The sequence below is a fragment of the Micromesistius poutassou genome (genome assembly GCF_964030765.1).
Source record: "Micromesistius poutassou genome assembly, chromosome: 10".
Taxonomy (NCBI): domain Eukaryota; kingdom Metazoa; phylum Chordata; class Actinopteri; order Gadiformes; family Gadidae; genus Micromesistius; species Micromesistius poutassou.
Window position 1 is genome coordinate 10555654 of NC_140280.1, and position 14106 is coordinate 10569759.

At 41.3% G+C, this 14106-nt stretch overlaps 1 protein-coding gene across 1 annotated transcript in view; it reads right to left on the reverse strand.

Moving 5' to 3' along the window:
• Window positions 1-10002: 10002 nt before the first annotated feature.
• pdlim4 (PDZ and LIM domain 4) overlaps window positions 10003-14106 on the reverse strand; it is a 31833-nt gene continuing 27729 nt past the window's right edge. The window contains exon 7 of the mRNA XM_084474102.1: window positions 10003-13438. Coding sequence (XP_084330228.1) covers window positions 13234-13438 — 205 coding nt within the window. The 3' untranslated portion in view covers window positions 10003-13233. The remainder of the gene's footprint in view (window positions 13439-14106) is intronic.

Below are 14106 nucleotides of genomic sequence, written 5' to 3' on the forward strand. Positions count from 1 at the left end.
TACCCCTTGTTCTGAGAAAACCACTGATTCATCGCAATGCTGACATACAGACATTACAGACTCACTCAAGAGTTTGTTTATAGGTTGGCCTGCCTGAGTTGCTATCAGATCCTGCCATACCATGGTATATAATGGTATATAACAATACTATATATAACACTTAGTAATATAATATAATGAATATAAGCCCTTTATGCCAATCTCCATGCTGGCTGTTTTTAATCAACTCTGTCCTCAACAGGATTTGCAGGGGAACCGGAAACAAATCAGAAGACTGGGAAAAGAAGGACAATACATCTCGACATAACTATACGAGTGACAGAGTGACAGAGTGAAAAAGTGAGTGAGAGCTAGAGCGAGCGAGAGAGAAGTAGCGAAATTCCGACTATATAGAGAAGTCTTGATTCTATTGAGTCTATGAGTCAGGGCAGTGGAGATTGCGAGCGTTGTTTTTTCATAATCCAAGCATTTGTACAGTGTGACCATAGTTCAAACTTGGTATTGCCAAGGTAGCATAATACATATACATACATAATGCTACCTCTGTAAATAAGTAACATTGCAAGAGAATATCAGATCGACAAGCAAAGGTTAAAAAAATAATGGAATCTTATATTGATGATAGTAAAGTAATAAACAACAAAATCCATGTCATCATTTTATAAACCTGAATGGCCTCTGCATTAGATGGCAGATCAGAATTCCCATTTCTCCAGTTAAAAGATTAAAAAGTCTTTACTTGAACATGACAGCTGTTAATGGACGACAGCGACAAAACACAAAAATCATAGAATCACATAGAATGCACAAAAAAAAGACTATGCTATAACTGTACAGAAAAGGTTCCTTATAGTGACTTCCCTTGATCGACAATTTGAGTCAATTAGAAAATGTATGATTTTTTTTTTGTGTTTTAGTCAAAACAGCAATCTTCAGCCTGCGGAGCTCTTGGAGCGACAGGCTGATTTCCCATCCAGGGAGGACTTCGGCTCGTGGAGCTCTTGGAGCTACACGGGTTGATTTCCCATGCAGGGGACCTCAGCTTTGGTCGGTTTAATTGACTTGGTTCCGGAATTCCCACCACACACACAGAGTAAAAACATTGGGACATTGGTAATATTTAACAATTATTCGCCGAATAATTTCTCTATTCCATAATGAGGTCAATACTTGTTTTAGTGAACACTCCAAAAATAAACAAGATAACACTTTTTGCCTGGATTTATTTGTTTTTATTAGCGGTTTATTTGTTTTTATAAGCGTGACGAGACGACCGTCACGCGCGATGAAAACAATATCCCGAGTTTGAGATCTCAATATTGCCCAATATCCCGAGAAAGCGAACCAATCAAATTGCGCCATCTTATGAGGTTCACGTGTAGCATATACTAAAGTGACATAATCGTAAAACATATTTTCTCTATTCCATAATGATTCATAATTCATTCTAACAATAAAAAGGGTTAGGGTTATGAGGACTTACGATAACATCACTTCGTTCCTCGGGACTTGGGGATGCTCTCAACCAAGGATTTTCTTAATGCTGTATTTAGGCCTATCACATGTATTTATGTAGTGTTTGTGGTGGACACCACCACAGACCTATTACCGACGACTTTGACCTCAGCCAAGTGTGGCGAAAGGAAGCCATACTGTTAAGACAGTGGATGGCATGTCCAAGGTGAGCTCTTGGTTTAACCTTGAGTTGGTAAGGAGCTACTTTGAGCTGCCAAATGTAATTGTTATATCATATATCCCCCGGGAGGGCTGTCTTCATGGCTGGACGTAGGCCTACAGCAAATCTAAACGTCCGTCATTGTGACATAGGGGAGAATTAGGTTGTTTTTCTGGGGGGCTTAGGGGAGGGCTTCATGTTTAATATGAATAATTGTACAAAACAGGCATCCATATAGAGACACATATATATATATATATACTGTATGTGTACATGCCATTGTATAGGCATATATGTTGTTCACATTGGGACCTTGTAGGCCTACGTGACAATGCAGGAACTCTTCTCTTCTCCTATGAAGGCTGATAAATCATTAGTGGGGAAGTGTTTTCATGGTTAGGGCATGAACCGAAGAGTCCAAGTAACATTAGTGGTAAGCACCGTGTATGATTGAGCCCCTCCGGGTTAGTAGCAGTAAAGTGTTCTTTCCACCGTGACTTGCTGTCCTCCTATATGACATGACACGAACCTGCTCGACTTGGCTCGCTTGGTGGACAAGCACTAACTATTGTGTGTGTGTGTGTGTGTGTGTGTGTGGGGGGGGGGGGTCGTCTTGAGTCTTCTAGTCTTGAGTCTTCTAGTAATTTTTGTAGTATAATCAATCTCTAGGAATACTTAATGTTGAATGAATACGTAACTGGAACACAAACCTGAATTCACATGTATTAAAACGAGTAACGTTATTACCTTATATAATCATCCACCGTGTCAGCAACCGGTGGGAACCAGCATTGATGCGCGATTGTTGCCATTTTCTGTTGGTATTGTAATCAACCAAGGGGTCAAATTAGAGTGATGGCTGCAGGTTTAAATTTATATGATGATGTGGTCTCTTATTTCTAATCAACCATTGTTTTATTTTGAAAGACAGCTTTCTGCTAACTTGAGAGGTGGTGTTAAACAGATGGTGCATTGTTACCACAAGATGGAGCTAAGTATCTGATGGTAGTAAGACAATCTGAATATTTATAATAAAAACCAACCTGGACACATGATATGAAAAATTGTATTGTATTATAATTTACTTAAGTTGATTATTGTATTGCATATTTGTATATATCTAAATATTTAACCCTTTCAGTTTTTACAGAATGACATCTTTACAATTGATTCTGTGTAATGTATTCTGATTGGCCATGGAAAAGGTTGTTTTATTTTATTTACTCTTTCGTAAAACAACAAATAATTGATTGGGTGCTCGTGGAATAATATTACCTGTGAAGAACTCACGATCTTGTCTTTTTCAACGATAATATGGCTTATCCTGTCAAATACACAGGGTGTCGCCAAAACCCTTTAAATACCACATGAGTTTTCGCAAATGATTTCAGTTTCTGTAGGTACGATTTGACGGTTGTAAACAGTAAACAGAAGATAGCAAAATATAAATTATAAAAAGTATTGCATTCACGCACCTGAGATTGACAGGCCAGATGGAATCCCCAAACCAATGGTAAGAGTTTACCGGATTAGTCAGAAAATTGAAATCTGATACAGAGGCAGACATCTTTTTTTAAATCTAGCATAACATTGAAAATCAAGTGTTTCTTCATAAACACTATGATACAGATCCAACTCATGTGTCTTCAAGAACCAAGTACAGTCCTGTGTTCATTTATAGGGTCATCTGCTATGGAGGTCAGACAACAGGCTGCCAAACCTTGAGGGTAATGGTGAGATGCAACAAACAAACACACAGTTTCCCCTCTGTCAGTTCACATTAGGGCTGCATGTTCCAGTGATCTGATATGGAACTGGTTTTGGACCGCAAATAAAAATTGCAATTTGAAAAGAATTGGCCAAGTAGAACAAAATCAGATCAGTATCACATGTATGGAAAAAGTTATTTGGATACTGCGGCTTATAATGTCATCATGGCCGACATAAGGTGTTCACTCAGCAAAGGTGAAGAGGTTGGGGAGCTATTAAGCTGGTAACCTGTGTGTGTGTGTGTGTGTGTGTGTGTGTGTGTGTGTGTGTGTGTGTGTGTGTGTGTGTGATGTGTCCTAAAAACAACTGAGTCTTCCATTAAACTCTCCAAATGCTATTCATGCTAACCTGCAATCTGCAATCTTTATTGTCAATAGGGCAAAGATCAAAGCTTATTGAGTGAAGAGTTTATTATATTTGTCATATGAGACAGGAGTGGTAGTCAAGGGCAATGGACAAGGCTTGGTTTTTAAGCTAGCTCAACATTGCAAGATGAGGAAAGTTAAAGTATGGCTTTTATAGTTAAAGGTGCTGTAGGTATGATTTTAGAATTGTAAAGAAGATAGATAGTAGAAATAAGCGGAAGAGAGAAGGATGTAGAAAAAACAACAACTACCCTATCTGCCCCCTCCCTACTATCTCCACCATTGAGAAGTGTTGAATTTCACACACATGGGATTGGCAGGCAGGATTGTTTCCCCAAACCAATAAGGGAAAATATGCCCTGATGGTGGGGAGAGAGAGAGAGAGAGAGAGAGAGAGAGAGAGAGAGAGAGAGAGAGAGAGAGAGAGAGAGAGAGAGAGAGACTTCTGGTTCTTTCTGCTGCTGTTTTATTCAAAAGTTGGGATACCTCCATGTCTACCTTCTGAACTTTTCAACACAGTGACAAACTTTACGTGCACCCCACCACCCCTAAGTAACTTGACACTTGTGTCATATGGAATAACACTCACTTGGCACACACACACACACACACACACACACACACACACACACACACACACACACACAGTGTTGACACATCATGTACATTTTAAGGAGGGTATAAGCTGGTGGCCATGACCTTATGGCCATGACCTTAAACATATCACACGTCCATACACACATAACCATCAGCATCCTCCTCTCACTCTCTCTTCGTGTAGAGAGCTTTGCTTTAGGAAACATGTGGCAGTGGAGTAATTGGGTTAAGACTGCAGCAGCAGTCATATGGGTTGGTCTGGATTAGTAGGAGAATGGCTCTATTTACACTTGCCTCACTGCCCTACTGCAGCTTCAGTTCTCCATTCAGGCTGTCCGCTTCATTTGGATTGTTAACTGTTGTGGCCTGTCAGACCTCCGGATGAGAGGGTGGAACAGTATTGCGTGTATTAATGTACTGACCCACAGTGGCTAGGGGCCATCAGTTAAAGGAGCGTTCCACAACTCTGATTGGGTGCTCGTGGAGTAATATTACCTGTGAAGAACTCAATGTAGGAGACCATAGTCTCCTACATTGGCAAACTGTACCGTAAAACCAAACAGAAAGGCTCTGAATAAATTACTAACACGAGTTTCTAGGTATGTGTAGGTGGGAGAGCCATGCAGATTTGAGCCATGCTGATTTGAGTTCTGATATATATATATATTTTTTTATATTTTATTTATTTAGTAGGCCTATAGTACAAATATATCCTGCTTGTTTGTGCAGGATATGTTTGTTTAAGTGGCTGGCATTACATTTCACATTCACAGCAACAAAAACCCAACATGGCAATGACATTATGGTATAATAAACACACTCCCAGAGCTTCAGTCTGAATTCCTATAGCACATGATTCATGGTAAGTAATAGTTTATAATGGCGAGTGCCTGTTTTATGTCAGCAGGAGGGTTTGTATCCCATCATGGACTGGTTTGTATCGTCTTCTGTAACTGCTGCAGACATTGGCATCCTCGACTTCACAGTATATATGGTGAACCATTCTAATGGTGTTTTTTGTTATAAATATCAGTGGTGTGGGGTCCATATAAGCTGTGAATGCAGCAAATGCCCAGGCGTCTTCAAAGACAACCAAATCTTAAGTGATATCGATTTTCAATGTTTTCTTTTTATTAATAAACCCTTATTAGTAGAAGCAAACAGCATACAATGAGAGGCAAAAAGTGTATAGATCATGTTTGTGGTGTTTGTGAGGTGGTTGCCAGGTTGAGGCCTGGGACAAAAACATCGGTATATATCCATTTCCTGTTTTTTTTCTTTCTGCATCCTCATAATACTTCCTGTCACCTGATTGCAGGATGACACGCAATTGTCTGCTGCCAATTTTGCAGCAGACAACCTCAAGTCCTCTGCTTGTTGCATGGTAACAATGGCTGTGGTACAAGCCAAGGTTCAACACGATTGGTTTTCCTCCTCCCATTTATCTTCCTCATCTGGAATGTTCTCCGACCAATCAAAATGTGGCTCTCCCCCTGAACAATCGACGTGTTTATCCACATCCCCAATCGGATAGGGCGGTGGTCCTAAGTGTCTCCATCAAGAAGCAGAGGGTTCAAGGTCCATGGACGTTATCAAAGCTACCGTTCCTGCTCTATTATGTCACATTCACTAAGTGGCCATTTGCCAGATTAAACTCAAGTTAAATCTCAAGCGTCCAAGGTTGTAAGGTCCTGCAGGGAACAATGCGGAACCCTTATCTCGACACAAAGAGAGAGCGTGTTGGTCATCAAAGTGCAGGTGAAACGCCCAGAGGGGTAGCACTGTGTCACGGAAATTCCTCAAGGTGTTTTATCAAATGGGATGAAGTGGCTGACAAAAGACGGAAAGAAAAAAAGGTAACCTTGCACATAATAATCGGCTGGGTGTGTAAATAAATGACACTAAGTTTGTTCTGGCTAGGAAGACATGCGTTCCAATGTGTGGATTTGTGTGTGACTAGGTGCATGTGTGTGCATGTCTGTGTTTATATGGCTTCCTTTGAGTGTTTTTGGGTATGGGCTTAACATCATGTTGAGCAGATACTTAGCCTTTGCTGCGTGTTTTTACATGCACCTGCAAAGTCCTGTTATTATTTCCTCCAGACGGCCGGTGTTTTGCAACTGCGAGTTTATGCCTCCATCACCCAAGTCAGCCAGTGAATGTAACTGGTTAGCTAAGCATTTGCACCCGTTTGACAACATGAATGATCCTGGGCCATTTCTGCTTTCATGTTCAAACAGACAAAGGGCTGGATCTGATTATGTCACCAATGTTTCACAACACCAACCACTGGGAGGATTAAACATCCCCAGTGGGTCTGCAGTCACCGGGTGGGGGGCTTAACAGATGACACTCACACAGGTCCGTGTACCGTTTAAACGTATGATGTTGTGCATACATTAGGGAGCACAAACACATAGAAACTCAAAGTCATCCACATGGACTGCACAGTGAGTGGGCAAATTCCCAATATATATATCCCAATAAATACCCCAAAACACTCAAAGTAAGGCATATCAACACAGACATGCACGCAAAGGCATGCAATGCGTGTGTCTCTGTTTGTGTGTGTTTGTCTGTGTGTGTGTGTGTGTGTGTGGGGGGGGGGGGGGGGGGGGTACTGGCACTGGGGCTGCTGTGTCAGAGGATTTGGTGGAACAACACAATAACCTGGCCCCTGTGTCCGGAGTACCCTCAGTAGGTTGAGCAACAGGATCAGCACAGCTTTTGACGGCAGGCCTTCTTTTCATTCGCTGACTTATGTATTATTGTATTATGTGTAGACAATGTACTCTCAAGGAGCTAGGGATTTGATTTAATATGGGCTTATCTACGGAATTGCATGATGTGACGTGCCTTGTTGTTTCTCTTGTGATAGTGTTGAATCATTGAGTTTCTGGTTAAACTACATGCACATGCCGCTGATCAGGGCTCTCCGCTGGCAGCTTGCTGGCTATTTATCATGTTATTAGTCTGGATTTGCATCAACACATAGAGAGACACCCTTTTTGGTTTTAAACATAGATGGAAAACAGCTTCAAGATGTATAAGGGCAGGCATATGTTTTGCAGTCATGTAGTTTTGACATGAACAAGACATCTAGGGTTGTATTATAAATAGTAGCCAATAGTATATTTGATAGTTCCAAATTCCTTCCATAACCAGCCAAAGTTATAGTGCTGCACAATATATGGTAAAAAAACAACAACAAGTGTACAGATTGCAGAGCAGCCATTGGAATCAGAAATAACGTTTTGTTATTTTGACTGAGAATCAGGTGTTACTATCCAAGCCCACTTTAGTGGGATATGGTGTTTATGTCAACATTTGGAAGCAACTCAAAGCCCTCCCATTTCGACAAAGGCATTCAGAATTTATTGCACAAAAAGTAGAATGAGCGATTACATTGCGAAGCAGATGCAGAAACAGACTCCTTTCTTTGTGAGGCTGAGGGATAAGTATTGTTCTCAGTGGTCAGGCTCTCATCTACAGCGTTTCAAGGAGCCCAGCACATCCAAGCCCAGCACATCTGCTCAAAAATGATGTCATACTAACACCGCGGTAATTATAAAAACCACTGTCATATACACCAGACAACAGAGCCTTATGTGGAAGCTGAAGGGTGCATGTGTTTGTGTCTGTGTGTATTTTTATGTTTGTGTGTGTGGATGCTTTTGGTTGACTCAGCGGTGGTCCCCCGCAATCAGTCAGTTGATTCAGTTTGGCAACCACACATGGCATGAGGAGGATGCAGAGGAGGAGGTTGAGGATGTTGGGTCTTGGTTTTCAATATCAAAACCAGCACCTTAACTCAAACCCAAACAAAAATTACCAAAAAATTGAAATTATGTGTAAACATGATGTCATAGTAACCTTCATTAGAACAAAATACAATGAAATGAGGAGAAAGGTCACCTTGAAGTTGATCTATTCTTGTGAAACGTCTGTGCCTCAGCCAGAAAGCCACAAAGGATTTGCTCCAGGCTCTTGTCTTTCACTTCTTGACTACTGTGACTTCCTTCTGCCTAAATTATTAAATCAATTATATCTTTCAATTGATCTTTCTCCATCTTTTGTGTACATTTTTGTACTTTTAGTGTACTTTTTTGGGTACATCTCCATTTCTTAATGCATTTTTTATAAGTCGTCAACACACAATGGACTGACACGACCACTAATCCAGAGTGTACAAATAACATTAACATGAAGGAGAATCCTTTCCTTTTGTTGTTGAATGTTTTTATTTGATTTAAACCAGTACCACTCACTGTGTGTGTATTTGTTTGTGTGTAATTCAAGGTCAAATTCAGTTTGTCTCTGCAGATCGCTCTGACCTCGATCCCTTTGAAAGCATTTACCAATAGGTTTTAAATGATCAGAGAGCTCAGCACTCGGGGGATAGAATTTCCTGACAAACAAAGAACGCCACAGTCTGCCGAACAAAAAGATAAAAGCTGCGCCCAAGGAGTGTAGCGAGTGTAGCAAGATAAACAGAAATATATGAGGCCAACCCAGATGATGATTTTGCTTTACTTTTACTCTGCAAGAGCGAAAAGAGCTTCACTCTGATTCCCTGGAGTTTTTCGAAAATAAATCTCGGAGCCATATTTGGAAATAAATGAGTGCACAGCCAAGCCTTGACTGATATTTATTGCAGAAGGCTAATATATCTTGATGGTCTCACAAGGCTCACAGAATCCCCCAGCCCCCCATTCACATACTGAATCCTTGTTACCTGCTGACACTGTGGCTGTCTCATAATTTGGGTCTGTCTCTCTTCTTGTCAGTTATCCACCAGGCCAACATTAAGTCCCGTAAACAATTTTAGTGTGTTTGTGTGTGTGTATGTGTGTGTTTGTTTGCCAGCCACCCACAAACATACCACCCACAGATCAAATGTTAACATGACAAAATAAACATGTACTCATAACAAGCAAATTATAGTCACCCCCCACCCACACAAACAAACAAGAGGTCTCAAATAGGGCTTCTTGCCTTGCCCAAAAAATGCATCAAATTGTACTAGTTGTGAATGCAAGTCCTTGTGTTTGTAAAATAAACGTTCAACTTGTGCAAAATGTCTGTGGTCTTTTATTACTGACTAAACACAAACCTTACTTTCTCTGTCTCGTGGGGACGCCTGATGGTCAACTATTGGAGTCATTTATGGGTCCTCAGACGTTCTCTCAGGCTTTATGTTCATGTTGTCGTTCTATTTCATGAAGTCTACACCATCTAGTCTTCGCCTTATGGGCTAAGGTGAGGCTTTGAGTGGAGCATGATAAATGTACCCCTGCTAGACCCAAGACTCTCTCGGGGCACATCGGACACAATAAGCCATGCATGTGCAAAACACAACAGCTAAAATAAAACCTGAAATTCTCCTAAAAACATGCAAAGTGGTGAAAAATAGAATAGAGTAAGCCTGTAACCTCTTAGCCACAGTGTGCTTGAAAAAGTGCTTGAAAGTGTCAATACTTTTCCAGCAGGGCTATAAATGTGGGAGAAGCAGGAACAAGCACGCAGCAACAAAATGATTCTCAAATCACTTCACGTCAGTTTATTTGTCTTACAAAAAAGGGTTCAAAAGGATCCAGAAAACCAGATTCATAAAAAACAATAAGTTAAACACATGAGGATTTATGTGAAAGCACATGGAAGTAATTTAAAGAACACAGATTATGCAATGTCTGCAATGCAATGGACTTTTATACTTAATGGCAACAGTGACAAACCAAATATTTACAATACCATAGAGCCAAAACAGCAGCATGATATAATTTCAGATAATTTACAAAGAATCACTGTAGTTGGTATACAGTCAATTGAAACGAGGAAAATAGGAATTACTGGTATTAGAACTGAATCAACATCAATCAACTAGGTACATTAGTGTTTTCTTAAACCATTACCCATTTCATTATTCACCTACAGTGAATATATATCACCCATTTGACACATAATAATGCTGTCCTTTGCTTGTTAGCTTTCGCACTAGCCAAAAAGTCCTGTTACAGAAATGTCCCGTCTGGTGCTTTGATCTACCACATGTCCCTTGGCTTCACCTCTTTTCAAAGCGTAATGCATCTCTATGACTGCTTTTGGCTGTCACCAGTTACAACTGCTCTCCCTTTCTCTCTTCCATCCCCCTACTGTGTGTCTGCAAAGGGGCCTTTTCGGGATCAGCTTGGTCGTCAGGCTTCACTGCTAGGTGGGGCGTTGGACCCAAGTTTAAACCGCTAGATAAATCTGATGTGGTCACTATTGTTGATGTTAAATATATATAACTCAGGAAATGTCATTCCACAAATAATCTGCTTGTCTTCAGCCTTAATTTCAGTTAATTGTTTGCATGAACTTTGACCTTGATCTCCTTTGGTCCGGAGCCTAGGGTAGCAGTGAAGCAAGGTGGAGCATCGGCGCATGTTTCATTAAAAGGCAAAGCCCAAGCCCGGCTCTGTTTAAGCTGATCTTGCACACGGCCAATAATAGCTCCAAAACCTCTTGTAACAAAGTTCATGTATATCCTTGCTGTGGACACAAGATTCCCATGGGTATAAATTGCTTTTAGAAAAAAAGTTTCAAAAACCTTTTCATGACCAAATAAATCATTTTAAAAAAAAAACACCACAGGAAAGTTTTTAACAGCCACAGGACAAAATATGACCACATATTTTGAAGTGTGGAGTGCGACTACGTCTTTACAGTGCCTGTGAGGCTCTCTCTATCATTATTTACTGGACACATTCCACTTGCAGAGGGAAGAGAGTTGAAATGCTGTTCTAAAACAAGGTCATGAACGGGTAGAAAAAAACTAAAAAACTAAAAGTAACAGCATCGCTAGAAAATAACATCCAAGAAACTTTGGACCAACATTGTTAAACTCAGCAGTTCAGTATAGCAACTAAAAGTAGAATATCTAAACAAACAATATATATTCTCATTGCAAGCTCATCTTTCGGTCCTCCTTCTCTTAGAATACCCGTAGTATCCCATAGATAAATTAAGACTCATGTTGTAGGGTTTTAAGTAACAGAGGAGAGAAAGGAGAACTTTTGGTCAGTATTCATAGCCCTACGATGGTTCCCCCCAGCTAGCCCTACGATGGTTCCTCCCAACCCTTTGTTAACGTGTTGCTCCCTCTCGAATATCAATATCAAAATCTCACCAACAATCTTTTTCAACAGTCAGACAAATCCAACCCAAATCCGAGCTAAATATAGTATGTGTAAACTCAAATAATAACAGAACGGTGATGTGTTTCAGCGCAACAGGGTTATTGAGGAGCCACTTGATTATTTTCTGTATTTAACAGCTTTTTTTCTTTTATAAATGAAGACTAAATAAATGAAATCCTGATACAAACTACATTAAAATCTATTGCTTGTTAATATTGAAATACAAAAAAACTCCAGCAGAAACCACAGCAAACTGGTGAACTAACATTAGTGTGTGAATACTACAACCTAGTAGTTTCTATACGGCGTATCTAGAAATTTTGTTTATCCTTGAATATGATGTCATCCAACACGTATTGCTTTTACTAATATAATAGCTTGCTATATCCTGCCTATGCCTGTTAAATTCTTCTGATTCTTGGAATTGTATACTTCCCTTAACTGAACTGTAGGTCATGTCTTAACTGGAGCATTGAAGTATAGGCAGACACGTGAAGAACTCAATAGAACCATGGATAATGGCTGCATCTGGAAAAGGTTGCAGGAAAAGGTCATTTATTTAGTGTTTTTTTATTTGTGTAGCTAGAGTCTGAGTTTAAGCAGGTTGATTAGAACCATTTGAACAGCAAAAGACTTCTTACCGCTGGGAAGACTAAGGAACTTTGAGCTAATTGAAAGTATGTTCACTTCAAACACTGTAGTCCGAGTAGTGCAACTGGGCAGTACAATTACACGCTGCAAATCAAACCCAACTGTCCTATAGCCATGGCAGAGCAGTCCAACGCTTACGTGGCAACATCTTAGACCACCGCAGCCCTCCGTTGAACCCCCACTCCGGGCTACTGCCCTCAGGTCAAAAGGTACAGCATCCCCAGCGCACAGACAAACATCTATAAAAGACGTCGGTCCCTGTTGCCATAAAACCTCTTCATCAGTGAGGACTCATTTAAATGTAATGTTGCTTCTGTCGTGTTTGTTTGTGTACGTTTTTTGCACTGTTTCCTGTCTGGTGTGTTGTGTGTTTGATTTTTTGGGGGGCAGACCACAATGAATTTCTACCCTTTGCATTCAAAAAGAAGATGCTGTATTTTTCTGTTTCTATTTCCATATTGCGATGTAGCCAATCGATAGAAAATAAATCAGATCAATAAATAATAGAAACTTGCCCAGGTTAGTTAATGCTCAACTTGGACAGCTATTACACAGCTATTCCACACACGTGATAGTGAGAGGTCGAGAAGGGATAAAAGTCCTGCAATGTGTTTATAGTCCGTCTCATCGCTCACTGATCTCACCAATTGCACTTATTAGCTGCAACCTTTATTTATGCCAATTGACCCAGACACAAGATGGCCGACTCCCCCAAAGGACTTCTGCTACCTGAAACCGGATGTTCCACCACGTATCTTCATCGTGTGTCACAACCCTCTGTGCTCAGCGATTCCTGCCCTACAATTCCTTAAAAAAAAACCAATTCCTAACACCTAATGAACCCGGGACACCCTTTCCAACAGAACAATCTCGGGTCCCTACCGCCAATGTTTTCCCCCGTTGTATATCAAAGTATAGCACTCTCTCACTCTCTCTACGTCACATTTTTCTACTTGTTCTCTCTCTCTCTCCTCTCTCTCTGCATCACGAGATGGCCTCAGACCAGCTCCACCTTGGAGTTGGGGTAGACGGCGACCACGTCGTAGCCCTCGGGGGGCTGCACGCGGGCCATGGCGTGCGTCTCGCAGTACAGGCTCTCCTCGATGAAGAAGTAGCCCCTCTGCTTCAGGTTCAGGCCGCAGTCGTCGCACATGAAGCAGTCGGGGTGGTACAGCTTGTCCCGGGCCTTCACCATGGTGCCCCTGGAGGTGGGGACCGGGATGGAGAGGGCGGGGGGGGGGGGAGAGAGGAGCAGATGGGTGTTATGGTCGCAGAAGATGATCTGGATGAATGGTCGAGTGCAGGGGTTCTCGAATGGGGGTAACCCTAGGGCTACTTTGGAGTATTAGGAGTTACTCAGAAAATGAGGAAAAAAAATGAAATAATGAGCTACCAAATTTTTTCGTAAACACCTAAATATCGTCAGCTTCAGGAAGAATACATTTTTATGGGATTCACCTCTACATGCTCTGACCCTCCCCTGGAGTTGTGCTTCTTTTGTGGGGAGAAATGAGCAGAACAGTTGCATGAAGCACGTGCTCATGTTTCTCAGTAAACTGTGAGCACTTTTAATGTTCATGTTTACACTGCCCAATAGGACGCACATACATTATTTATGTTCAATCATATGGGCAGGGAGCCGGGGGGGGGGGGGCGGCCGCTCCCCCCTGACCCTGTGGTGAACAACAGCCTCATTGTAGGCCTGCAGGTCCAACAACACTCTCCTGTTAGAGGGAGACTGTGTCTGGATGACATCACTGTTTACCTCCGGTGGCCATTACCTGTGGCTCTGGTTCCCATGACGGAAAGAGGTGTGTGTGTGTGTGTGTGTGTGTGTGTGTGTGTGTGTGTGTGTGTGTGTGTGTGTGTG